This window comes from Triturus cristatus, chromosome 3_2 (genome assembly GCF_964204655.1).
Source record: "Triturus cristatus chromosome 3_2, aTriCri1.1, whole genome shotgun sequence".
Classification (NCBI taxonomy): Eukaryota; Metazoa; Chordata; class Amphibia; order Caudata; family Salamandridae; genus Triturus; species Triturus cristatus.
The window spans coordinates 667710754-667737599 of record NC_140584.1 but is presented as its reverse complement, the minus strand read 5'-3'; the positions used below and the strand labels follow the sequence as shown (position 1 = coordinate 667737599).

Below are 26846 nucleotides of genomic sequence, written 5' to 3'. Positions count from 1 at the left end.
CCATGAGGACATTCTAAAAAAATGTTCAATGTAAAATGTACAGATAGAAAAATATTTGCTTTGCTTTTTAAATAACAAGGTAGTTATAAAACCTGTAAAGAGTTACCAGGTTGACATTAGATTCATAAGCCTGTTGAAGTACCGTATTTTCTTTTACAGGTCCGGATGCAAGCACTTAAATGCTTTTCCGTGTTTGCTTTCGAGAACCCACAGGTATCCATGACCTTGGTGAATGGTGAGCAAAGTTTTCTTCCTGAACGCCTCCTAATTCTTTTGTAATGGATTATTCTTCAAAGAGTTGAATGCTGTGTTTTTCTCTTGCTGTCTTTTACAGTTTTGGTTGATGGCGAACTGTTACCACAGATCTTTGCAAAGATGTTGCAACGAGATAAGCCTATTGAAATGCAGCTTACAGCTGCCAAATGGTAATTTTTATAACACACAACTTTTTTGGGTATATAATGCTTGTTCTGTTGAAGATGTTTTTTTTATATTTTGGCTACAGCATAAATATTGGAAAAACTGAATGGCAGAGCTAGGTAAGCCGTGCAAAAATTATAATCTAAAATGGTTTACCTTATAGTAACATTGTTAATTGTATTTTAATATATTCATCCCCTCTTACTAACCACTAGCAAACATTACACCTTTCAGTTTTTTTGCACACTGTGGAGTGAATTTTCTCTAGATGCTTGACCTTTAAGAACCATTGAAAAAATTGATTGAGGGATCCAAAGGCCAAGTACTCTTTTGGGAGGTAGAGCATCCCACTTCACATGCCCTATGCCTTCTTGAGTGAGGAAAAAAGTTGTCTTGTTAGCATTCTTGACATGGGAGAGTAATGGAGGCTATCCTACTTTATGAACAGGTCTGAAATTATGGTGGTTTCAGTCTCTGGTTCTCCATGTGATGCACTGGTTACAGCCACAATGAGTACAAACACAAAAACATGTTTATGTAGTGTGTTATTCATATTGGGAAATTAAAAAAGATTAAAAGGAAATAGAATATCAGGTGCTAGCTTCATACTGGCTGGAATAGGGTAGAGAGTAAAAGTGCAAGGGTTGTAGCAGTGATAGCAAATTCTTTTAGTGTGGAGAGCATAGTTGGAGCAGCTGATCAGGTTGTTGCATCCATGTGTCTCTTGGCATACCTCAGAATCCGTTTTGAGTCACAGTAAAGGCAACATTTTAAGAACATATAGATGGAAGAAGCTCAGCTAAGCAGTTATTTTTACTAATTTTAGCGTCTTTTGACACCAAAGTGCACGTTAGTTCTCATAAGAACGTAATTAGAGTCTGAAGGTTAGAAATCAGTGAGTAAATATTTAGTGTGTTGCCTCTCATTAGAAGCATGATACAGTAGTGCCACAAAGATCGTCATTTGAATGCATTTTGATAGTCATGTGACAGCTATAACGTTTACCTTTAATCTACAGCCTTCGAGCAGGGCTTGAGGCTAAGGGGATGGTATCATTAATTTTAGAAACTAGTCATGCTGAACTGCCACTATGGCATTTTCCTGGAGGACTGCATGCTTGGGGACTAGTGTGTATTCAGAATGCTCCCCAGTGACCTAACAATGCCCCCATGGACCCCATTCTAGTCACAGCTTTCTTCAGGATTTGAGCATTTTTGCCAGGACTGGGTCTGGTATCTAGTCCATTCCTGCTAGTATGCAATGCTGGAAGACAACATACTTGGTAGAAAACTGTAAACTTTAGCTCAAGCATCAAAATGCTGACAGGATTGTTAAGAACTAAGAGTCCAACTGCTCTTAATGCATTTATCGTGACTGCTCAAGAACTTGGTGATGGATTGAGTACTTAATCACAAAGGCTGTTAATGCTCTTCATTTGCCTTTCGATTAATCAGTGATCTTTCAGGATGCTTAAACACAGAGGAAGGTCCCTGGGTGTACAGGGACCAAGATTGTGAAATATCCTTATGCTGAGCGTATCTGAATTGAAAGGTTCCATACACTTCTGAAAACTCATCTATTTTTGTCTTCCGTTTATCTCAACTCTGTACAGAAAAGGAATTTCAATAGAAAAAATTGAACACTGTTACTCACCGTTTTGATAAAACCTTGTCTTGGCTTTAAGCTGTGATATTTTTTATATCTGTGCCCTGAAGCAACCAAAAGGCGGCAGGTAGTGATTTACAAAACCTCTAAACAGAGAAAAAAAAATAAGTTGCATGCAATCTACTGCTGTCACTAAAAGCTGTAGACAGACATCCTCTCAAGTCTATTAGGACAATGTTACTGCAATTATTGCTTTGGATGTATTAGGCTTGATTCACTGCCCTTTGATCACATGTAAATGCCAAAACGACCTGCCTTCTTGGATCTTTACTTGTCTGGTCACTGTCTGCTTCAGTTGTCAGCCCCTCATCTCTCCCTCGTTGAATGATCACTTGCAGATTGATCACTTGTGCTTTAGAAAGTGATCACTTTTTTGGGTTTCACTTCTCATTAGTGCCATGATGGCTTTAAGTAAAACACATAACTAGGAGCTTAGAAAAATAACGCAAATTATATCAGAAAGATAAGTGACCTAAGCTGGACAGCAGTAATGATATCTTAATTGTTCTTAGCCCTTAGAGAAGACATTGTTTCTTTGCCTGTGAATCATATGAATGAGCACCAGACAAAGGAGTTTGTTGTGTGGTATAAAGAATGGAATTTCTTGATCAACATAACATTTACCTTTCTTGATATCCAGTGACCATAAGAGGTTATTGCCGAGTCTGGTCACCTGATTGAGCATAATTATTTTTGTTGCCATATTATTGGAAGCTTGAAAAATTGCCAACTGTGTATGTTTCTGACTCTTGTAAAAATCTAAATACAATGTACGTAGCCAGTAGGTGGTGAAAAGTACATTTTAATAAATATATAAAAAGCTTTGCCAGCCTTTTTCAGAACATTGCAAGCCGTTATCCTGTTTGACTTGGGTCAACACAGTGCTCAGTGTCTTCCCTGAAATCACTTTGGCACCTATAATGTGGAGAGGTGTGGCTCACTGGTTAGAGGAAGCAGACCCAGAAGCAGAGGAGGGCCCGGGACCAGGGTTCAATCCCCGACGCGGCAGGGTCGTGGACCAGGGCCAGCGGACTCGATAATTCTCGCTTCGGTGCCTACTCTAACCAGGGATCACACTCGGCGACTCTGGGCATTAGCTTGCCTCATCTCCACAACGGCCCCCCACATTCGCCGGGGATGCCTGGTTTCACCTTGGAGATACCCTGGAGGGACCATCTCACAGGGATAGCCAGGATGGGTTCCCCAGCGGTCTACAGCGCCAGGACGCCTCAGGGCAGCAGTGCGCTTTACAAGACGCATACATTCACATACATAATGGGTGTCCTTTGAAGTGCAGCCCATCTTAGCAAAGGTTTGCAGAAGTACAACTACATACCCCAAAACAGAAATGTACTGGCTTTCTCCTCCTGGTCATATCATCTTCATGGCCATCTGCTTCACCTACATTGCCATCAGAAATGACGTCCCAAGATACCTGGCGAAAAAACTAACAACGTCTAGCAGCGGCCAAAGGTCTGCTGTTACCGGAGTCTAGAAGATGCTGAAAGGATATTAAGAGCGATGTTCTCCAGAACAAACTTTGCCAACAACATTAACAAGAAAATGAGGATTGTGAGACCAGAACTAGATGCAAAAAAGTCTTCAGGGTCTTTCCCAGCATTCTGAGAAACTGGAAGATGGAAAGGGAAGATTACAGCACATAAAGATTGGAAAAAAGAAAAAGCTATAAAACCTCTCAAGAAAACAGTAATCAAACAGACTAATGCACAAAACATGAAGTAAAGAAAACATTAGATGTTAGTCAACCAATGACCGGCACAAAAATAAGCAAGACAGAACTTCGCATGATAGGCCATGAGAAGAAAATAGGGTATGCTTTCTTAGTGTCTGTAGAGCGTAACAAAGATGAGGTATCTGAAGCATTGCAAGGTGCGCAAATCAGTGTGTTGCCCAGAAATAAACCCCACCATGTTGCATTTTAAGTGCACTGGCCGTGGCACAAAACTGTCTTGGTATTAGGTGCATTGCCATTGGGGACCATATGTAATCTGTATTGGCTTAACTTCTCCATAACAATGCTTTTGTGGTAGCCAGCAGTGAGCTGCTTCACAAAAGAGCGAGACCAAAAGTCTGCTTTTAACCCCTTCAGTGCCCATGACGAGCTGGACTCGTCATGGGCCGCGGTGGCGCTGTGCCCATGACGAGTCCAGCTCGTCATAGACCCCGCCCGCTAATGCAACGGCCGGCACTGGGCGGGGAAAGGGGCGGGCACTGAAGGGGTTAAAGGAATCCCCCTACATGTTGGGAAGAACAAACACTAGTTCCAAATACCCAAGGGCAAAGCCTGCTTGCATATAAGCCTGCATGCCTGACCTTGATGAGTACAGGTGCTCACAGCAGGCACCAAGTGACCACAAAATAGCGGACGGTGGCTCAGGGTAGCCTGCCTTAAGTAAGGAAGGAAGGAGAGGCACAGGAAATTGATGGGACAATGGGAGTGCACTATGACAAACCTCTTCAGGTGGACAAAATGACTCTGGACCTTAGAAGATTGTTCCCTCAAGATCTGCTCTGTTTACTCAGGAATTGTACACGAGTGTGACTGGTGATTCCTTTCTCCTCAAAGGAATATTCCTTCTTCTAGATCCAAAGAGAAATCAAGCCACATAACTTCATTTCTAAGTACATGCAATCTAAACAAGCCCATTTGAGATGTGATGTACAAATGTAAACAGAAAGGGAAGAGAGAAGCAAGATAGAAGAGAGGGAGGATGATGTAGCATGGCAACTATTAAAGCTTCCTCCAAATGATGCGATATCTGTGGATTAATCGCAAAATGGTAGTAGGCCTCTTTATGGCCTTAAGAAGAAGTGAAAGTAAACAGCGACTGGTATCCCATTTCTTGATTATATCTAGAAAGCAGATACTCTAGTAATGATCTGCCTTTTTCAACTTCCTGCGCTATTGCAAGTCTACAAGAAATACAGATTCCCCCTTTACTTAATGGTCACTCATGATGAGATTTTCGTAACACTGACATCAAGGTCAATGTCTTCCGGTGAGTCGAAGCAGAAGCACAAGAAGGCCTATAAGGATTAATCTGCCTCGCCACTCACAACCTAAGAATTCGCAAGTGCACTTTGCGGTCTTGGTCCCATGTTAAAAAGCCGATTTTGCAAGAGATTCAGATGCATCCCCAGTTTCTAGGTTCACTAGCAACATCACATCAGATGGAGGTCTTTAAAAAGTCTGTGTTGAGAGTTTTTGGCTCCCTTTCTGCCCCCTCTGGTGTGTCTTCAGGCCCCAAGCATCTGTGGAGGCCTCCAGTCTGGATACTGCCAGCAGGTTTGCCTTTGGTGCCCTCTGTGTCTCCAGAGAAAGTCTTGGGTTCCACTCTGACACCTTAGCCGACTTACCCACTGGCACCAAAATCAACCTCGATCCCTGCTACATCAGTGCAGGCACCATGTCTGCCAGTGCTGGAGTATGACTTCATTCCTACTGTCCTCTCCGACTCTGAGCCGAATCCATCTCGGCACGCTAGGAGCATATCTCCATGCCATACCGACGCAACCTGCCCAGTTAATTCAGATTCAGATAGAACCATGCCTTTAACTTTGAGTCCTGCCTCACCTGCCTCCGGAAAATACCGGGAAAATACTCACGGGACATCGCCACCGACCTGACCTGATTCCATCTAGGATTTCGCCTAGGATTTCGACTTGGATTTGCCGGCAAATACCCAGCTGGAAGTTTGCCGCACATCTATACAACTGACCGGGCATTCCGGGCATTCAGTGGCCGTTTTGGAGGCCGGCAGACCCTACCTACCAGCAGGAGTGGAGCAAGGCAGGCCGGCGAGCGTGTCGAGAGAGGCCGCCATTAGCGGGCTGCCGGTAAGTATGAGCCCTTGGCTAACCGCTGAGGCAACCAGACTAGGTCGGGAGTAGCTTGCGGTCCCGCCTTGTGAGCCCCACTCGACCGTCTTCAATCTCAGTCTGTCTCACAGCCCCCGTAAGCACTAGCATGATCACTAGTACTATCACTATCCAACTACTGTAAAACATTCAAAAATCACACAAATCTCACAAACTTTGAGCTTGACCTTTGAGCTTTGATCTTGAAAACTAAACCCACTTGCGGATGACAGCCCCATTAGAGGAGGCAGCACAGGGATAAAAAGCGAACCCCTAAGAGAGAGCAGAGAGCAGTGAGCCAGCACAGATATCTGCTGGTTCTAGAAGGCAAAACCGAGCAGACAAGGAGTGGGTGCAAAGGGTGGTGAACGTCTAGCATCCGGGATTGTTCATTATCATTATCGCCATTTTCCGTCTGAAAACTGCCAAAAGGCCGCCAGCAACAACTAAATTAACAATACCAAAATACATCCAAGATAAGAAAAAACACTAAAAAATAAATAAAGAAGAGAAGACGCGCACGGATTATTGCGGGAGGCGGTTGGTTCCAGCTCGAGTACAGCCCACGGATTATCCGCCATCACCTAAACACAAGACTGGAAGAGCAGTGGAGCAAAAGTGAAACGGAAAAGTTAGGGCGCACTCAGCACCCAGCAGAGGAAAAGGTAACAGCAACAAGTGGGGAAAAAGGCGCAATAAGGGCTATAGAATGCGCTCAGGAAAAAATAGAGCTGCCCAGGACCAGGGCAAGGTCCAGGAACAGGGTCACGGCCAAATACACGGAAAACTGAGACATCCAAAGAGGTTAAGGAAAGACTCTCCCAGACAGGAGCATCAACAGTACTCAGTTACACCTCTGAATGTCACCAATGAGAACAAATCTCCCAGCAACGTTTCTGTTACGAAGAAAGCATTGGAGTCAATCGCAACAGCAATTTCTCATCAAGCGGACAAACACGATCTTCTAGTGGACCTACTAAATATAATGGCAATATATATAGTAGGTATCGATAAGAAGCTACAGACACTCAACGATCTCATCACAAGAGCTCAACAGCATAACTATACGCAGCAAGTTAACTGCAAATGCACAATGACATGTGGAAATCCGCAAATATTAACAGCTATCTTGACGGATATATTGACGAAAGTGAGAGCCCAAGCGACCAGGCCATTTAAAAGAGACAAAGACTGGGCAGTGGAGGATTCGCCCAGGAAAATAACAGGACTGTCACAAAAAGATGCAAACAATCCAAATGTCCACTTTGGAAATAACCCTCTTAACAGATACAAGTGAAAGCGACTCCAATGGAAAAGATATTAACCCGAACACAAACCGAACCAAGGACAACAAAAAAACAGAAACAGCGGAGGTCAAGTCCGTGCTTTCAAAAAAAGAAAAAAAGAACCAAAGGAAAGCACGGAATAAAGGGAAAGCAGTCCAAAAAACAAAATATGGCCATTATTCTCGCAACATAAGAATGTTAGGTCACCAACTTTAACCAATCAATCAATCAAGCCATTTATAAAGCGCACTACTCACCCGGAGGGTCTCAAGGCGCTTGGGGGGGGGGGGGGGGGTGCCGCTACTTCTCGAACAGCCAGGTCTTGAGCTTCTTCCTGAAGGAGAGGTGGTCTTGGGTCAGGCGCAGGTCGGGAGGGAGGGAGTTCCAGGACTTGGCGGCCAGGTAGGAGAAGGACCTTCCTCCTGTTGTCGCTCTTCGGATGCGGGGGCGTGGCTGGTTGATCGGAGATGGCGTTTGGGGGCGTAGAAGTTGAGGCGGTTGTTGAGGTAGCTCGGGCCTTGGTCGTGTAGGGCTTTGTGTGCGTGGGTGAGGAGACGGAAGGTGATTGTCTTGTTGACGGGGAGCCAGTGTAGGTCTCTCAGATGTCCGGAGATGTGGCTGCTTCGGGGGATGTCGAGGATGAGTCTGGCTGAGGCGTTCTGTATCCGCTGGAGTCTCTTCTGGAGCTTGGCGGTGGTTCCGGCGTAGAGGGCGTTGCCGTAGTCCAGTCGGCTGGTGACAAGGGCCTGGGTGACCGTCTTCCTGGTCTCGGTGGGGATCCACCGGAAGATCTTCCGTAGCATGCGCAGGATGTTGAAGCAGGACGAGGAGACGGCGTTGACTTGTCTGGTCATGGAGAGGGAGGAGTCCAGGATGAAGCCCAGGTTTCGTGCGTGGTCTGTCGGTTTGGGTGCGGTGACCAGGGCGGGGGGCCACCAGGAGTCGTCCCAGGCGGAGGGCGAGGAGCCCAGGATGAGGACTTCCGTCTTGTCTGAGTTCAGTTTCAGGCGGCTGGTCATCATCCACTCAGCTACGTCTTTCATCCCTTCGTGGAGGTTGGCTCTGGCGGCGGCGGGGTCGTTGGGATCAGCTGGGTGTCGTCTGCGTAGGAGATGATGTTGAGGTTGTGTTGGCGTGCGATGGCCGCAAGGGGGCTCATGTAGTCGTTGAAGAGGGTGGGGCTCAGTGATGATCCTTGGGGCACGCCGCAGATGACTTTGGTGGCCTCTGACTTGTACGGTGGTAGGCGGACTCTCTGTGTTCTTCCGTCGAGGAAGGAGATGATCCATTCCAGTGCCTTCTCCTGGATTCCGACGTTGCTGAGGCGCTGCACTAGGGTGCGGTGGCAGACAGTGTCGAATGCCGCGGAGAGGTCTAGGAGGATGAGGGCCGCTGTTTCTCCGTTGTCCAGCAGGGCTCGGATGTCATCGGTGGCAGCGATGAGGGCGGTTTCGGTGCTGTGGTTGGCTCGGAAGCCAGACTGTGAGGGGTCGAGGGATCCATGCGTCTCGAGGAAGGCGGCCAGCTGCTTGTTGACGGTCTTCTCGATGACTTTGGCTGGAAACGGGAGGAGCGAGCTGGGGCGGTAATTCTTGAGTTCGGTGGGGTCCGCTGTTGGTTTCTTTAGTAGAGCGCTGAGTTCGGCGTGCTTCCAGCTCTCAGGGAAGGTGGCGGCGTCGAAGGAGGTGTTGATGATGTCCCGCAGGTGGGGTGCGATGACAGCGTCGGCCTTGTTGAATACGTTGTCGGGGCAGGGGTCGGTCGGAGAACCGGAGTGGATAGAGTTCATCGTGCGGATGGTGTCTTCTGTGTTGATCGGGGTCCAGGCGCTGAGGGTGGTGGTGGGGGGCGTTGGTGCGGTCGTGGGGGGCGTTGTTTGTGGGATGAAGCAGATGAACAGAATCGGAATCTATAACTCCACAAACAAGCAACCAAGAGTCCAATTCCACAGGAAACAAGATAACAACCAGCTTACCCTTCGAAAGTGATATTAAAAAAGAATCGATGTCAGCTGCAGCAGAACAAGAGATAATACCCAATAGGCAAATCCTCACGGCCCATAAGTGCTTGGAATTCTCCAATATCCAAAAGGAAGGCAATATTAAATCAGACGGATATGTCCAAAGGAGATCAGGGATTCGGGTAATTACTAAAGAGGAAGACAGAATGAGATGTCTCCCCAGGTCGGAAGGCGAGGACACACAACTGACGAAGGAGCAGCGTTCAAACACGCCAAGGGTCAATGAATCAAACAAAATAGTGTTACTCCCAAATTACATTTCAAGCGGTAACTTTCACATCATAAATAGAGGTACTGTTATAAAACTGGTAAAGGAAGTATGGGAAATAGCCTATATTAATTCTTCCAACTTGCTATCGATTGAATTCAAACCGCATCCATCTATGAATAAGAGAGAGGTAACAGTAACAATGTGGTCTTCACCGGAAATTGCAGAGCATATAATGACTCACCAGCAACAGTTTAAGGCTTGGGGTATTGAATTACAAAGGATAGAGGCCCCATGTTACCCTGGACCGCTTCTCCCCAAAAAGGAAAGTGAGGGATCCCTACTGAGAGGTGCCATAGGTTCAGCAATAAATCAGCCAGTTTTCGAGAATTTAATAATTACAAGGCCCTTGATAATTGCACCACTCGGAAGGAGCATAGATGAATTCAACACAACAAAAGAGGTGACTAAAGAAATTGGGATGGGGTCACAGAAACATCATGCCATCTCGCAATCCTAACGAGCTAAAGCCCCACAAGAAATTCAAATATTCTCCAACATTTGCTCTTGGAAAACTTCCGGCTTAGAAAATCTTATAGGAAACCCTGGTGTATTGGAATTCCTGCAAGCGTATGACATCATCTTAGCCCAAGAAACTTGGAGCACAACTCCCTACAATATTATAGGCTTTACAGGTCATCATGAACCAGCAATAAAATCAGCAAAATTTGGACACCCAAAGGGAGGTCTAACCTCGTATCTTTCTACCAAATTAGACTGGTCATTGGACAAACTCCCCATAGGGACGAATTGGGTTCTTGTTACCAAGTTGGATCAGCATAAGAATGATGGGACTCTAATAACACTTATACTTCTAAATGTCTATATTCACCCAAGCGAGGAGACAAAAGACGAGCATATGAACATGGTGTTTGGAATGACAAAGTCATTACAAAGGCTGTATTGTCAGGCACAGTTCATCATCTCAGGTGACTTTAATATACATTTATGCAATACCCCAGGGAACCTAAACAAAAAGGGAATCAACTTTAGACAATTTGAAACATTAGGGTTGATTCATCTTAATGGAAACACAAAAGAGGATTCACCAGCAGCAATGACCTTTTTAAGCGGGACCAAAAGTTAAACCATCGACCATTCCTTAGTGAGTGAAACTGTAGTGCTACAGACGCAAAAATTCCAAATCGTGTCACGCATAGAGAGCGATCACATGCCACAAACATTGCAATAGGAGCAATTTACAGCTAAGCTGACAGCAACTAAAGATCTACTCTCCACGCCACGTGCCTGCAATCTCTAAAGACTGAAATGGCGAGGAAAAGGGACCGAGAAGGTAATGGCTGAAGTACACCGCCTAGCGGGCACGAGTGAAGGAAGGTTAGAGGAATCCGGAAGTTTAGAGCCACCTCAAGCCGGGAAGGGCAAGAGGTTAAGAGCCTGGGAAAATCTAACGGGAGCCCTTATGGAAAGCTTCGCGGACAATAAGAGGCAAAATCCCTCTAAGCAGCACAGGAAGCCCATTTGGCCAAGCAATCACCATTCCTGGTTCACTCAGGAACTACGTTAGCAGAAAAGCCTAATAGTGCGCGAAATAAGAGCAGTCTCAAACCAGTTAAATGGGTGGGGGGGGGGGGAACCCGACAGTAGTGAGCTTAAAAAACTAAGAAAACAATATAAGAAAAACTGTTGAGCAGTGAAAACCATATTCTGCGTTGCAATATGGAAAAAACTCCTTCTGGCAAGTAAACAACGGAACGGAAAACACTTCTGGCATCAGATAAATTCACTGACACTCGGGGGAAAAATAGACATCAAAATGCCGGGTATAGATGAGGATACATGGGTAGCTCACATAATGAGTATGCATAAAGAACCAAAGCTCAAACCAACACCAGCTAGTCAAACAGCAAAAAAGGATAGCAGGAGGTGCGCGGAACAAAAAACGCAGTTTCCCCTCGGGGTCATTAATTTGAATAATAAATACATCGCCCTACAAAGCAAAAACTCCGACAAATTAATGGAAGTCAGTCAACTAACAAAAATCATAAAGAAACTAACACCAGAGGGTGCACCAGGCCCCAACGGAATCCCCAATGCCCTTTTTAGGGGAGAAGCTTCATATTGGTTCCATTACTTTACTCCACTCTTTAACGAGCTGTTCTTGACAAACGGAATCCCAGAATCATGGAGGGTAAGTATCATCCAGACAATTTTTAAAGGGGGAAATTCAACAAATCCGATAAATTACAGATTAATCGCTTTAATTGATGTTGAAGCAGTGTTATATGCGAGCTGCTTGCTAATCCAATTTAAAAAATGGTCAGACGATTACAACTGCATCCCAAGATCTCAAACAGGGTTTCGGACCGGAGCAGGCACTTTAACAAACCTAACGGCATTAACATCGTTAGCCGAAAAAGCCAAATTTAAGAACACCCACTTGTTTGCCTGTTTCGTGGACCCAAAGCAAGCTTTTGATAGCGTGCCTCGTAAACGTCTATGGGAAAAACTGGACAGCTGGGGCATCCCTACAAAGTTGTTAAATGCCATCAGAGAATTATATTCGTGCACATGGAGTCGGGTAAAGTTAGGGGATGGCCGGTGGAGAACAAAGAAAATATACACCCAAAAAGCTCTGAAACAGGGGTGTGTGTTAGCTCCAACCCTTTTTAATATGTATATATCTGATCTTGAAGATGCTCTCCTGGGAATCAATAGTCACCCCCCATCGATAGTTAATGAGGAAATTAGGTGCCTTCAGTACACTGACGATCTAGCACTACTAAGTCAAACTCCAATCGGCTTACAATGAGGAATGAGTGCCTTACCCAAATATTTGACAGCACAAGGGCTAGAATTGAATAAATTAAAAACAAAGGTTGTACGGCTAGTGGATACCAAACACAAGAAATTCATATGGCATATAGAGGGAAAAAAGTCAAAGCAGTCGCCTCCTATAAATAGCCTGGTTTCAAGGTAGAACAAAAATTGAGCTACAAAGCACAGCTCACCTCAATGAGGTCAAAATCTCAAAACCTGATGCATGGTTTTAACGTATTAAAAAAGAAATTAAGCTGTCCATGATACAGTAATCTATTAACTGTCATGCTGGCACAGTTAATGCCAACAGTAACCTATGGCACTGAAATAATGAAAGCATGTGAAATCCCTGCCTTAAACAAAATACAAACAAAGTCTATAAAAAAGTTTTCCATATTCAACAAAGTGCATCGCCAGCCCAGGTGCGGCTAGAGTTTGGCTTACTAAATCAGGAATTTCGGAGCAAAGGCGCCTTCATTAAATTATGTTGGAGGTTGCGTGCTTCTGAAAGCGGGACTATAGACCAACTATGCTGGAAAGAAATAGACAGGCAAAAAGAAAAGACAAGCATTGGAATAGCCAATAGGTCTCCCCTTTGGGGCCTTATAAGTGTTTAGCCATGCAACAGTTGCATAACTAAATACTTATAAGGTCCTAAAAGCGAGACCTATTGGCTATGCAAAGCGGCCATGCGGCCGTGAAAGTGATCGCGATCACACATCAAAGCGGCCATGCGGCTGTGAAAGTAATCGCGGTAAAGCGCGGCGCGCGCGCCCGCGCACTTGCACTGTAGCTCTAGGCTGGCCTGGTAGCACTTTTTGGAGCCCTCTCTAAGTCTCGCCAGACCAGCGCATGCGCTGGGTCAGGCGAGACCTAAAAACGCAAGGATCCTGGGACAGTTATTTAAACCAGGTGATAGAGGACCTGTCTGCCCAAGACATTTGGAATCTCAGCATAGGGAAAAAGGCTTTCAGTAAACTAATCAATACTACAAAAAAACTCTTGTCTCACTCAACGGACGAGAATATCTTACTTCAAAGACAACATGCCTGGACGGTTATCAGCTCATATGGAAAAAGAAAGCCTCAGGAATATTTATCAGCCTATTTCTCACTTACCTTAAAACGTCAATTTATGAGGCTGCGTCTCGTCATGTGGGAAACAAAAGACTTAATCCCAGTATGGAAGAATAAAGGGGAAAATCGAGATTGTAGATTATGCGGATATAAATATGAGTCTATTCAACATATTTTTTGCATATGCCCAAAGTTATTAGAAGAACGGAAGACACTATTAAAGCACCACTGAATATTATGAATATACGATCGTGTAGAGAAGCTGTAATCACCTGGCTCAGCGGGGCCTCAATTCCCCTAGTATGTAGGGAGGTGACATTTTTAAATATGTATTTAAAGGAAATTGGGTGAAACTTTGTGGAGACCGAACAGGTTTTTTAAATACTATTGGACAACCAGAAAAACTTCAAAAAGTGAATTGCCGTATAGGCTGTTACAAAGACATGAACTTCCCAAACCTCCATTTTAAACGAAATTTTAAATAATTGTTGCACAGATAAATTTTGCAGATCAACCGTGTAAAAATGTTATTAACGATTTTATGTGTTTATATAAGTATGTAGTAGTACCATTTAAAAATGTATTTTGGTGTAATGGTTTTTGTTTTTAAAAGACTGTTCACTTAAACAAAATCTTTGAAATCTTTGAGTCGCACCAGAGCCCTCCAACAACTTTTCGGTTCATACTCTGATCACAGCCAAGCAGTCTTTGAGAATGACAACGGTGATGAGGGAGAGCTATGGAGATGAAATTCAATGTCCTAACAGGTGTTTTGCAACCGAGAGAAACTTAATCAGAACCATTACCACCATTTAATGAGACCCTGATTGCCACTTAGTGGTCGGTACCAATAGTAAGCGTATTGAGCCTGAGCACATAAATAGTAAATGTATAAATCGGTTGCACCAAATCCCCCTTTGACATATGGAAGCGTCAGCGTGGCCCAGCTAATTCTCACCTGCTTTCCTCCCCACACTAATTTCAGGAGTTGAGGAGCCCTTACCAATGCGAAAAAGTGTCTGGTCAACGGAATGGGAATATTGCAAAACAAGTACAAGAATCGCGGCAGTACCACCATTTTGAGTAACGCAACCCTATCTGCCAGAGACAGAGGGAGATGCACCCATCCCTCAACCTGCTCCTCCAGTCGATATAGCGCCCTGCCGTAGTTTTCCCTGATAACCACCTCGGGGTCACGATGCACCCAGACACCTAAATATTTAATTGGCTCGTTCGTCCAAATCAACGGATATTCCAAGGGGGGGGGGGTTGCGTATTAGAGGTTAATGGAATAATCACTGACTTTCCCCAGTTGATCGTGAGGCCAGAAAAAAGACCAAACCTAATGTATTCCCTCAGCACCTGCGAAAGATGAGTCTGCGGTTCCCGTATGAAGAGGACCATATCATCCACTTACATGGATATCCCGACAGGGCGTTGATTGAAATGAACGTATTGCACAGGCCAGGGGCCGGGACCTGATCTGAAGGTAACGGAGGAGTCCCGGATTGGAGGACAGGCTCACTCCGGCTGAACTGTGCCATAGAAAGAACAAAGATCCGGCTAAACTGATTCAGCTAGAGACCCTCCAAAACCGCATTAACGCAAGGCCCTGCAAGACCGTGCAGCTCTGCAATGAACACACATTAAAGCACTTATGAGAGGTATTTATGGAGGCGAAGAACGCCAGCAGGAACAGATAATTCAGGAGGGTACTTGCGTGACTGGACACTTCTCGTAAGAGACGAATTGCTGATAACCTTGTGACCGATTGTATCCCTGAACACAATAAGCCTTTTCAAACTGGGCAAAGCAAAAGGATAGTCATGCAGCGCACCCCTGTAAGGATTAATGCACCTAAATAATTTGGATGTAACTGACACAAATATTTTAAACAGTGGGATCAATTACTTTCGTTGTGCTCTTGAACAAACGGAACGTAGAAGTAATGGCCTAGCACACCAGGACATATAAATACTGTTCAGAGGGTGAGATAACCTTAAGCCTCAGTTCTTTGAAACAAACAATTCACAACAACTATATATTTTAAAGGTCGTATCTCTGTTCTATCTGTCATCCAACAGAGTTAAACCTCTAGAATATTTCTGTGTCTACTACAACAGTTGGAACACGGAACAGGTGTTTGGAAATCAGAGGCTACGCCAATAAACACACAGAGACCCCTATGTCTTCGCCGCTTAGATGACAAATATACCTGTAATAACACACTGTCCTGAAGAAGGAGACGTAGAACTTATTTTCAGTCTCCGAAATGTACGTCGACCGGGAGTACCGACCATACACTGGGAGATCCACAGAAGAACTCAATCTTAACGTCCTGATCCTAGAATTCTAGGATTTAGCAAGAACTATTCAAAGTCTATGTTTATATTCCCTTTGAATTTGAATTGTAGTAGGATCTCTTGCCAGAGTTGGTTTGTGGTTTTAATAAGAAATCAAAAATTGCCTTGGTAGAATGTTTGATAGTATGCAAGAGTGAGTGTTAGGTGAGAATGTTGATGTGACGGTTTTTCTCATTTCCCTTTGGGGTCTCTCCGCATAGGTTTCTTTACACAGTTTTGTCTTTTATATTTACAAGTATCTATGAAATGAAATTGATGTGGAAACACTGTATGAAATAGTGTATGTTCTACATATGAATTAGATTCTCAATAGAACAATTATGAATGTTTTGTTATGTATATTTTTTTAATAAAAAGAAAATAATTGAAATAAAAAATAATGCTTTTGAAGTGATTTAGCACTCTGGGGTTTTTTGCAACACAAAAGTGATTAAGTCCATAGAAATAAGACAGGTCAGATAAGAGGTTTTCTTCCCCTAAAAGGCCAGCGGCTCGAGCACTAGAGCAAACTGGAGAGGCAACAGCGGGCACCCCTGCCTGGTGCCTCGATCTATACGGAGAGAGTCCGAGGTAAGGCCCCCTACCCTCACCCTCGCAGAGGTGTCCGTATAGAGGATTTGCAGCCATCGCAAGAAAACATTTGGAAGGCCCATTCTCCTCAGGATGTGAAACATATACCCCCATTCGATAGAATCGAAGGCCTTAGCGGCGTCAAGCATGACTGCAACAGCCTGAAGATCACGATTAAGGATGTGATACATGGCGAATATCGTGCGTAGATTATTGGAAGTAGAGCGCCCTGGCACAAAGCCAGCTTGATCCGGGAGTACCATAACCGAGAGCAGGGGCTGCAGTCTAAGAGCCAATATCTTCGCGAAAATTTGGGCATCTAAGTTTATTAATGATAAGGGTCGATACGATTCGCACCTAGTCGGGTCCTTATCTTTTTTTAACAGAGTGATAATAAGCGCCTGCCGAAGCGAGGGCGGCAGCCTCCCGGACTCATGCGCTTCCGCATATACCTCTAAAAGGTATGGGGTGACAATGTCTATGTATTGTTTGTAGAATTCCGAGGTGAGCCCATCCGGGCCCGGGGCCTTGTTGTTAGGTAGGGATTTAATAGCTTCTTTAATGTCCGCCTCCTCTATTGGCCGTCCAAGGTATTCGCGGTGCCTGTCCGCTAGCCAGACGCATGCAACTCCCTCCAGGTACTTGGACAAAGCCGTGTCATCGCATACGCCCCTAGAAGCATATAGCTCGCCATAAAAATTCAGAAATTGTTCCACTATGTCTTGGGGTTGATAGTGTTCTCCCCCATTCTCGTCTACTATCTTATGAATCTGCTGGTAATTAGCACGCGTCCGAATAGACTCAGCAAGCCTCCTGCCCGGGCGTCCGGCCTCACCATAAGCCCTGGCTACCTGTTGTTTTGATATATAACGGATCTCTGTGCTCGCTAAATCATCATGCTCTTTCAGTAGAGCATGAATCCTGTCGAGTGGAGTGGTAGTCGGGTCCGCTATATATTGTTCTTCAAGTTCCCCCAACTGCTCTTCGATCTTTGACAGCTGTCGTCTGAGGTCCCTCAGTATCCCCGAAGAGGTACTCATACATACCCCCCGAATTGTAACCTTGAATGCTTCCCAAAGTGTTGCAAAACTGTCCACTGATCCCACATTCTGTGTAAAATATTGCGTGATTGCCTGTCTTATAGTGTCGTCATATATCGGATCTAACAATGCCTCAGCCCTAAATCTCCATGTGAACGGGAAGTGCACATTAGTTGGTATACGGATTGTCAGCAGCACCGGGTTATGGTCTGAGAGCGTGCGCGGTAAATTGTTCACATCCACAACCCAGCAGCTGGCACCCTCATTTAGTAGCCAGTAGTCTAGCCTTGACCAACTGTGATACGAAGGTGTCACATGCGTACCCATTCTCTCGGCAGCATTTTGTAACCTCCATACATCAATAAAGCCCATTTCCACCATAGCATTCCGCAAAACTGCGCTACTTTCACTGTACGCGCCCCTTGTGGGTTAGACCTGTCAAGGGTCGGATCGAGGTGAGTATTAAAATCACCTCCCCATAGCGTCGCCGCTTCCGGCCACGTCCGGAGCACATCCAACAGCCGTACATATGGTTGTGGGTCGTCCACCACTGGTCCATACATGTTGACAAGTGTAATCAGTGTATTTCCTAGCTTGCCGTGCACCAAGGCCCACCTCCCATCTCCGTCAGTCTGCGACCGTATGGGGGAGAATGGTATGCCCTTCTTTATCAGTATTAGTACCCCCTTGGCGTACGTGGAGAAGGAGGACGCCAATCTGTATCCCGCCCATCTGCGCGCTACATTAGATTCGCTCCACGTGGACAAATGTGTTTCCTGCAGCAAAGCAATATGAATTTTATGCCTATCTAGATGCGCTAGCACCTGCCAAACTTTTTTGGGATTATTTAGGCCGCGTATATTCCATGTCATACAATTGTAACTCTCACCCATTGTCCACATTACCACATATCGCTCTGCCTGCAAACAGCAACAGTGACATACACCGCAACCATCCGAAAAGATCTGTGTCCGCTTCCATCACACATAACACAACAACAACCCCAACAAAAGGCCGAGGCCCTCCACCACCCACTTCAGCAACCCCAAAACGCTGAAGACAATCCCTGCCATAACTGTCCCACCAACCGAAAAACTACTCACCACATGAAGAAGTTGGGGTATTCCCTTGGGGGGGGGGTCATGGTGGCACGCATTTCTCTCCCTTAAGGAAAAGGAGAGGGCCGCCTACAATCTCACCCCCCTGAAGCGCTCCCCCGCAGCTTGCATTGTACTTCTAGACCTTATTTTTATCTGGGTACCCAGGCCTCCACGCCGAACCACCCCCAGCAGCAACATATTGGGTCTGAGAGTCTTCCCATCGACCAGCATCGTACAATGTACCGTAGCGCATGGTAGCGCAGCACCACCGCATGCCCATCAGCGCGTGTCAACCCGCTCCCCAGCAAACCTGTCCCCAACTATGCCACTAAAATCGCAGCAACCAGCATAACAGAGAGGAATAAAGAGCAATAAGACAGCTAGTATATAAATGCTATTCAACATCAGAAGTGTGTTCAGGTGTCTGTTTTTTGCGCCTCAGAGACTGCGCATATTCTAGAGCTTGCTTCGGATTATTACAAATCTTCGCTGTGCTGTCCTCTCCAATCCGTAGTCTCGCAGGATACAGCATGGCATACGGTACCTGCTCCTGAAGCAGCACTTTTTAACCCCTTGAAACTCTTTTCTCGCCGCCTGTACCAAGGCCGTGAAATCCGGGTAGAACGAGAGTTCGTTTCCCTGGTACATCAGCTTTCCCTTCTGACGCTCCACACGCAGCACCGCATCTCTGTCTCTGAAATTGAGAAGGCGCGCTATAATGGGTCATGGTGGTGCGCCTGGGGGCGGGCGCATCGCCCGAGATCCGCTCAACCACCAGCATATTGGAGAGGTTTTCCGGTCCACATACCTTACGCAGGATAGTTTCTATGTACACATCTAGACGGCCAACGTTTGTTGATTCTGGCAGGCCTAAAATGCGTATGTTATTACGCCTCGAGCGCGCTTAGATATCCTCATTCTTGTCTTTGATTAGCGCCAAAAAAAATTCCATCTCTGTCGCCCTGGTAGCCACTTGTTGCAGTCCGTCCTCCGCATCAGAGATCATCTGCTCAGCCGCCCTTAGTCTCGCACCCTGTTTATCCAATTTTGCTGATATACTGTCCATGCGGCTTGTGAGTGCCTCAATCTTGCCGTCTATTGATTGCAAGCTATTCTGAATCGCCTCCAGAGTCTTCTCCAACGCTGTGGGGACCGGCTCCACCGCATCCATTTCCGCATCTGATGGCGCGCCCTGCGGAGCTTTACTCGACTTGCGCGTTTCAAAATTGAGCCGGGGCTGATGTTTGTCGGGTTTCCCCATTGTTCAGAATATTATCCCTTCTTGTCCGGTTGTCTCCGTCGCTTCGCGTCGCGCTAGAGCACACATGCACCGTTAGTCCACACACTAGGCCCGCCTGACTGCCCACAGTACCATATATCTCGCAGCACTTCCAGAAGGTGCAGGCACGGCCGGGCAGCCGCCAATCATAATCCACTTAGCTCCTCAATTCCTGCAGTCAGGCTCACACATCCTGCGACCTGAAGACCAGCGCCCCACAGGCCCACCGCAGACCATCGACCCACCGGCAGAGATGTCAGTGTTGCACCGCAAGTGCTGCCACCAGCGCAGGCCCAGTCCGTAATGATTCAACTCCCCCAGAGAGGACCCACAGCCACGCACAAAGAATAGTGCCGCCACCAGCGTCCTGTATCAGATGCCCGAGAGGGGGCCTTGGGAGCACCCAACGAGCAGAGTCCGCAGAGAAACTGGCATCAGGTCCCTCACGAAGCTCCCCACACGCGTAGCAGTCCCCCAAACAGCAGCAACCGTCAAAGAATCACAGGGGTGGGGGGGGGGGTGGGGGGGTCCGCGTCCCATGCGTATTACTCACTGCCGCAATGTCCCCCTCCAGTCCTCCGGGGCTCCCCGCCGTCCTCGATCAGCAGCACGCGGCCTTGCGCGGCTCCCCAAGCCAGGCCCTCGCGTAACGCTCGCCCGCAGCACCCAGGCAGGTCACGAGCACGCGCCCAAGGCTCTGGCACCGGCGCGGGATCTCACACCGCCGATTCCTGCAGCGGGGGGTCTCCGGCGACCCGACGATATCCTCCTCCGCCCTGTTCACAGCCGTCAGCCAGCCTCGACTTATGTCGCGCCCCCAGAGCTGCTCCTCTCTTCAAGCGGCTGCCATGTTGTCCGCGCACGGGGTCCGGGGAACGGTGTGGATCTCGGCCTCAGGGCTGTCACGCTCCGCCGCTGCCACGGCCGCGGAGGTCTCCGGTTGTCCAGAAGCAGCTCCACTACATCAGACTCGCGGGGGGAACTGCCTCGGGTCAGGATATTTAGCAAATCGTTGTGGCACCGGCGGAGCTGCACTACAGTGCCGCCATTTCGCCGCGCGCCAAGCCATGCCCCCCCTCTTCATTAAGTTCTGCTTTTCATTGGTCAAGAAGCAGCATCCGAAACTCTGAGGGACCATTCCACTAGGACCAAGGCGGCTGCTACTGCATTGGCATTCTGTGTCCCTGTCCTTGACATCTGTCAGTCCTCAATGTGGTCACTGGTGCTCGTGTTTGCTTAGCAGTACACTGCCTTTATAGCTGAGTCTGTCCAGAAGGGCAATTTGGCTGTTCGGTCCTGCAGGACTTTAGTCTGACCCATGGCACTGACCCACAACCTGGGGAGGTACTGATGTGATGTTTATATTAAAGGTGAGAAATCTGTGATTGGGGACAATGAATAGGCATGAGAGGGATTTCTACAATGTACACTGTTGACATGACCGCATCGTTAATTTTTTTATAACTTCCTCACCCAGGTCTGAATATATCTAAAAAATATTTCACTCTCCTCAACGTTCTGGCAGCATTTGGCAAAATTAACTGTCTTTTCTGCACGTCTTACAACATACCGTCAAGCCTCCCTGTAAACCCCATATAATATGTCCACCACCATTCCTTGCATCATCTATAAAATTTGCTCGGAGAACCATCTTCTCCTGGTGGTTTATTGAATGGCTTATTATTTTGCCTTCTAGCAGTTCGCCTTACTTTCTGCGGACAGTGTCTGGCATTTGAAGTTATGAAAGGATTTTTCTGCGTCCAAGTCAATTTTCCTGTCATTGTTGCCTTTCTAGACACCCACAGAACATGTGAGAAGTCAACTGTTTGTTTTTCTTCCGTATATTTCTGGATACAGGATTTCAGTTTACATTTTCTGAGGACAGTTTAAAACAAATTATGTTCAATCGCCAGAGCTTTCTAGTCGCAGAACAAATTTAGTCTCCATTCTATTAGCAGTCGTACTGGAGCATGGTGCAATAAAGTGCTTTCCAATATCTCTCCGTCATTTACATGGAATGTCAGAGACTATGAGGTTAGGAAAATAAACTATCCTTTCAAGTTTACCATGGATGCATGAGAGGAAGCTGTATTCCCTTTTGGTCGGGTGGTTCAGTACCATGGTCCTTTTTTTATGTCATTCAGAACTGCTGTATCATTATTTTTGGAAATATTTTGCCCATTCTGTCTTGAATCTGGCCTGGCACAAGATGTATATAACCTCAACATTTGTGTTCTTGAATTTTGGACAGCCTAGCAAGGAAGGGCAATTTTGTGGTATTGGGAGCATAGATCAATACCACAATTGGGTGTTTCCCCTCTTATTTTCAATTTTGCGTGTTTTTGAGATTGTATAGGAGATAGATTTACGTATCTATATGAAATCTCACTTTTCTACGTCTTTACCCCAGATTTTTCACCTTTAGCTGGGCCCTATATTTCTGCTAGGGAAATGAAACTGTGTATGTTAACCCTACTACCAGTGTTAAAGTGACTGGTCTCCCACATTAAACATGGTTAAATCTGCATACTCTTGGTTTATTTAACTCACTTTGAGACCTCAGTAGATGGTACAAAATGTACCTAGGGCCTGTAAGTTAAATATCACTACTGCGTCTGGCGTACCTATTGGGCCTTCCACTACAGTGACAGTGCAAAACATGGCTTCAGGCCTGCCATTACAGCCTAACTGTGACAGTTTGAGGCCAGCACTTTTACCTGTCAAAATAAACCCCTTTGAACGATCACAACCTCCTCTTTAAATATTAATAAGGCAGTCAGTCAGTCATAATCACTTTATTCGGTTAATTTAAAACCATAAAAGCACGCTACAAAAATTCATTATTAAAACAACAATAAGACATAAACATTCATTATCTTTACAACACCGCGAAAAATCTAATTCCAGAACTTTACAAAAATTTATCTTAGACCTAGTAATTAACCAGATAAACATTAAATTCATTATAATTATAAAAAGTTAAACTATATCAAATCATGGTGTCCCTCTTTTTTTTCCTTTCTCTAACCACCGCAACTAAGAAACTAGCAATATTAAAAGTTTCCCAAACAATATTCAGCATCTGTAAATATTTTAATGCAGGCCTTACCTGCATAAAGCCTTTACCCTTTAAAATTGGTACTATAAAACGCTTACAAATTAGCAAATAGTGCTCGCAAAACATAACAAAGTTCAAAGTGTCTTGGGTAGAAAAGTTATCACAAGAGCAGGAACCCAAATCCTCCACCTTTCTCTATCCCTGGGGCTCCGACAATAAAAAGTGCAAATAGTTCAATCTAAATCTTATTAAAGGAAGCGGTGGTGGGGCTTAGTTACTACATCTAATTAAGGTTCTATCGTATGGTTTGTTTTCAGTAGTTGGTGGGCTTGTAGCGTTGGTTTCATCAGCTCTCTAGCCTCTCCTTCAGTATGTATCATATATTACTAGGATTTCTTGACACAAGATAAATCTTCCTTCAATAACTTATCTGGTGAATCAAACAGCTCGGGCCGACCTAATCGCGTTGTTAAACTCTTAACGTAACTCAACCAGGGGATGCTACTTAATCTATCCAAGGCTAGGCAATCGTGTACAATCTCACGGTTCATTTCCAATTCAGGATTAATCCAGGTCATTATCCATTTAAATAAGGGAGCCATTCCGATCAGATCTGACACAAAACCAATGCCGATTTCTTGGTGAATAATATAGGAAGGTGTTGATTGAGGAACTGATAGCAGGATTCTCAAGAATTTATTTTCCACTATTTGGAGATCCTTAAGTTCCTTGTATCCCCAGGTTCCAAAGCCGAAATTAGAAAAAGCAAAACATTTTGCTCTGTATATGTTTAACATAGCTTGCACCGGCTTAGCCCCTAACCTATGCCCAAAATCAAGAACCTCTACTGTTGTACTTGCCATAGCATTTGTTTGGCTTTCTTTTGCGGTACTGTTGATCTTGCCATAGCAATTTTTTGGCTTTTTGCGGTGCCCATGTACCCTTTTCTTTGAATAAAACACCTAGGTACGAAAATGTAGTTACCCTAGATATTTAGTTTCCTTCACAGTAATGGGTTTTGAGTTCTGGGTCTAGAGCCCATAATTATTGTGTGAGATGTAGAAAAATGTACATTTAAGTCCAGCGATCTCATAAAATCTGCGAAGGAACTTAGGAGACACTGTAGGTGGCATCGCCTGCATATAAAAGCGCTGGTAGCTGCTCCCCCACTCGTGGAATATCAAAACTGAGTCTACATTGTTAGTATATAGGGTGAACAATAGGGGCGCTAAAATACAACCCTGTCTAACTCCTTTGCCCCTTTGGTCAAATCTTACCGCAACAGTAAGATCCCTGTGCAGATCGGATAAAAAAATTACGATGTTTTGATCCATGCCCATTTCAAGTAATAAAACCCATAATTTGTATCTGTTTACTCGGTTGAAGGCAGAGGACAAATCCATAAAGGCTAGGTGTAGTGTCCCTTTCTTGGCAATAGTGTATTTCCCTGCTAACAAATGCAGGCTGAGGCACTGGTCCGTGGTACTCCTACCTTTCCTAAAACCATATTGCAGGTTTGATTGTATATAACACTCATCAAGCCAGTCTGTCAGTTTACTAAGGATCACTCTTCCAAACATTTTAATTGCTGAGTCAATCAGCGATATTGGCCTTCAACATCGCAGGTCTCCTCTCTACCCTTTCTTGAAAACTGGAACAATAATTGCCTGGGACCAAGATCTTGACTGACCGTACTGACAAGCCATATTAAATACATGTGATAAGGACCCATATGTGGGCCTTGGAGCCCACTAGGCAAGGTGAATGGTATTCAATAGAAGGAAATGTAAAAATGGTATTTTAGCAAGTCCTTATGATAACGAGTACACAAAGTATTTTTCACTGTGGCAGGCCTAGCTGTCATATGTAGCAAATCAGAGCACAGATTAAAGATCTTAATACTGTATTTTGGGACTGGCAATAGCTAGTAAAATAAATAGTAGATTTTACAAATCCAATTCTGTTGTAAAGCCTAATTTTCACTAAATATTATGGAAAAGTAACTTTAAGAAAGGTACCTTTACCCTGCAGGCATTTGCTCTCCCACTGCTGCCATGCAGTAATTATTATTTGAATATTTGTGAAAAAAGTATACATTGCTTCCCAGTAGCACACAGTAGGTTGACCTAAATGGGCAGAGGTGGCTCTCCTGAGCCTGACAAAATATGCTGGGTGCTGCTCTGACCATCCTATGTGACATTAGAGTGTCAAATTCTGCTTCACAAGGCTGCTGGAGTTAGGCAGTAAGGGAAGACCAAATTAAGCGGCAGGGCTTGTGAAATTATGTAGCAAGAAAATGCAAATTATGCGCCATAATGTGGCACATTTTGTGATAGTATCAGTTCATATTTTGTAAAGTCTCGCCTGCAACAGCACACGCATTGCATGTGCTCTAGCTTGTAAGAGATATTGTATACAATAAGGGGCTTGCAACCCTCGCATTGCTTAACATTCATTGGCGTCATTGTCATGCTGGCTTCACTTCATCTTCTTTCGGCTGAAGCATAGACCAAATACTGTTTGCTTCAACTTGATTGCTGTCTTTCCGCTGATTTCGTTGTGATTGAGGCAATACTTTTTTTTCTTCTTCCTTGTCCTTGTTGAACCTTTTGCCATTTGTAGATATGCTTTAATATGCCTCACTCACTCCAAAGAAGCCCTTTTCAAATTTGAAATGGATTTTTATTGTGACAACAGAAGTTACTTGTTTTTATTGTGACAGCAGATTTGATCTGCTTCCAAATGTATTTTCACTAGGCCATATACATGGGTGCAATTGCTTTTTTCATGTGATGGGATTTTTTGCCCAATGCCATAATTTTAGTTTTTCACGCATGGGAAGATTAACTGATTTGCTCAGAATGACGGTGGTGTTGTGCTGAGGGTAACACGCATTAGCAAAACCAAAAGGGCTCGCCTTTGAGACTATTGGTTCTGCCCTTGCCTTAGCGTACGGGTATTCGCAAATTTAGCAATAATGCTACATTGAAGCATGGCTTCTGTCCATCCTAGCTAAAAATAATGATAACAAAGAATTATAATGCATCCAGCACAAATTCACTTTAAAAAAAAAAGCAAAGAGCCTTAGTCTGGCAGCACCATATCGCTTTTATGAATTCGTTTTCGCCACACTGCAAAGCATCTGTTCTGCTGTACAATATGGCTTCAAAACATTGACAAAGCCAATAGCCCTCATAGGTGAGACCTATTGGCTTTGCCACCAGGGCTTGTTACACATGTTAACACTGAAAGGAAATGAAATCCAGTATTTGTAAAGCGCACAATTACCCGAGAGTGTCAAGGCGCTGGGGGCCGTTGGGAAGATTAAGCGAGCTATTACCCAGAGTCACGTGGTGCTGGGCTAACCTGCTGCCGGGGATCGAACCGTGAACCCCGTGGGAGGGAGTCAGGCACCCTGGCCGCTGCGCCACACCTCTTATAATGTCTGGATAAAAGTTTAATCTTATTAGTACTAGTCTTTCACTCAAATAGAGCAATATGCAACTGAAAGGTGAAACAGTCCATCTTTCCGAAGTGTCTTCCGCTGCACAGCAACACATGTTGCCACAATTCTAGTAACTTTTGTTCTGTTTGAGCAACGAGCAATTTTTTTGTTCAAACGTGCAAATTCTGCAGCGATGATGAATTGTGCTAAATGTGGCAAAACCAATAATTATGCAGAACATTTTTGCATAATCATATAATTCCAGTTTCCTATCATGTAACAACGGTGCACACTTGAAAGGAAGGAAAACAGGGTACCAAAAATTCTAGTGTTTACTGTCTGGTTGCTGGAAAACCCTACTTTTGTTGCATGAGACTTATGTCTCTGGGTACGTTGCTAGTACAGTGACTGCCCAAAAATGAACTTTAGTGTTAGATGTGGAAGTACCATAGTACAGGCCCCGCACACACCCTACCTCGATTTGATTTGATTTGTCTATTTATAAAGCGCACGAATACCCATGGGTGTCTTGGCGCTAGGAATTGTCCGGTTCCGGTGCAGGTCTGGCATTAGTGTATTTTATGCGGTGAAAAGCC

General features: G+C 45.1%; 1 protein-coding gene across 7 annotated transcripts in view; it reads left to right on the top strand.

Annotated features, from left to right (window-relative positions):
* ARMC8 (armadillo repeat containing 8) overlaps nucleotides 1–26846 on the top strand; it is an 811657-nt gene that overhangs the window by 210718 nt on the left and 574093 nt on the right. For all 7 annotated transcript variants that reach the window (XM_085648657.1, XM_085648654.1, XM_085648653.1 and 4 more), the window contains exons 8-9: nucleotides 160–235; nucleotides 335–425. In XM_085648657.1, coding sequence (XP_085504783.1) covers nucleotides 160–235; nucleotides 335–425 — 167 coding nt within the window. The remainder of the gene's footprint in view (nucleotides 1–159; nucleotides 236–334; nucleotides 426–26846) is intronic.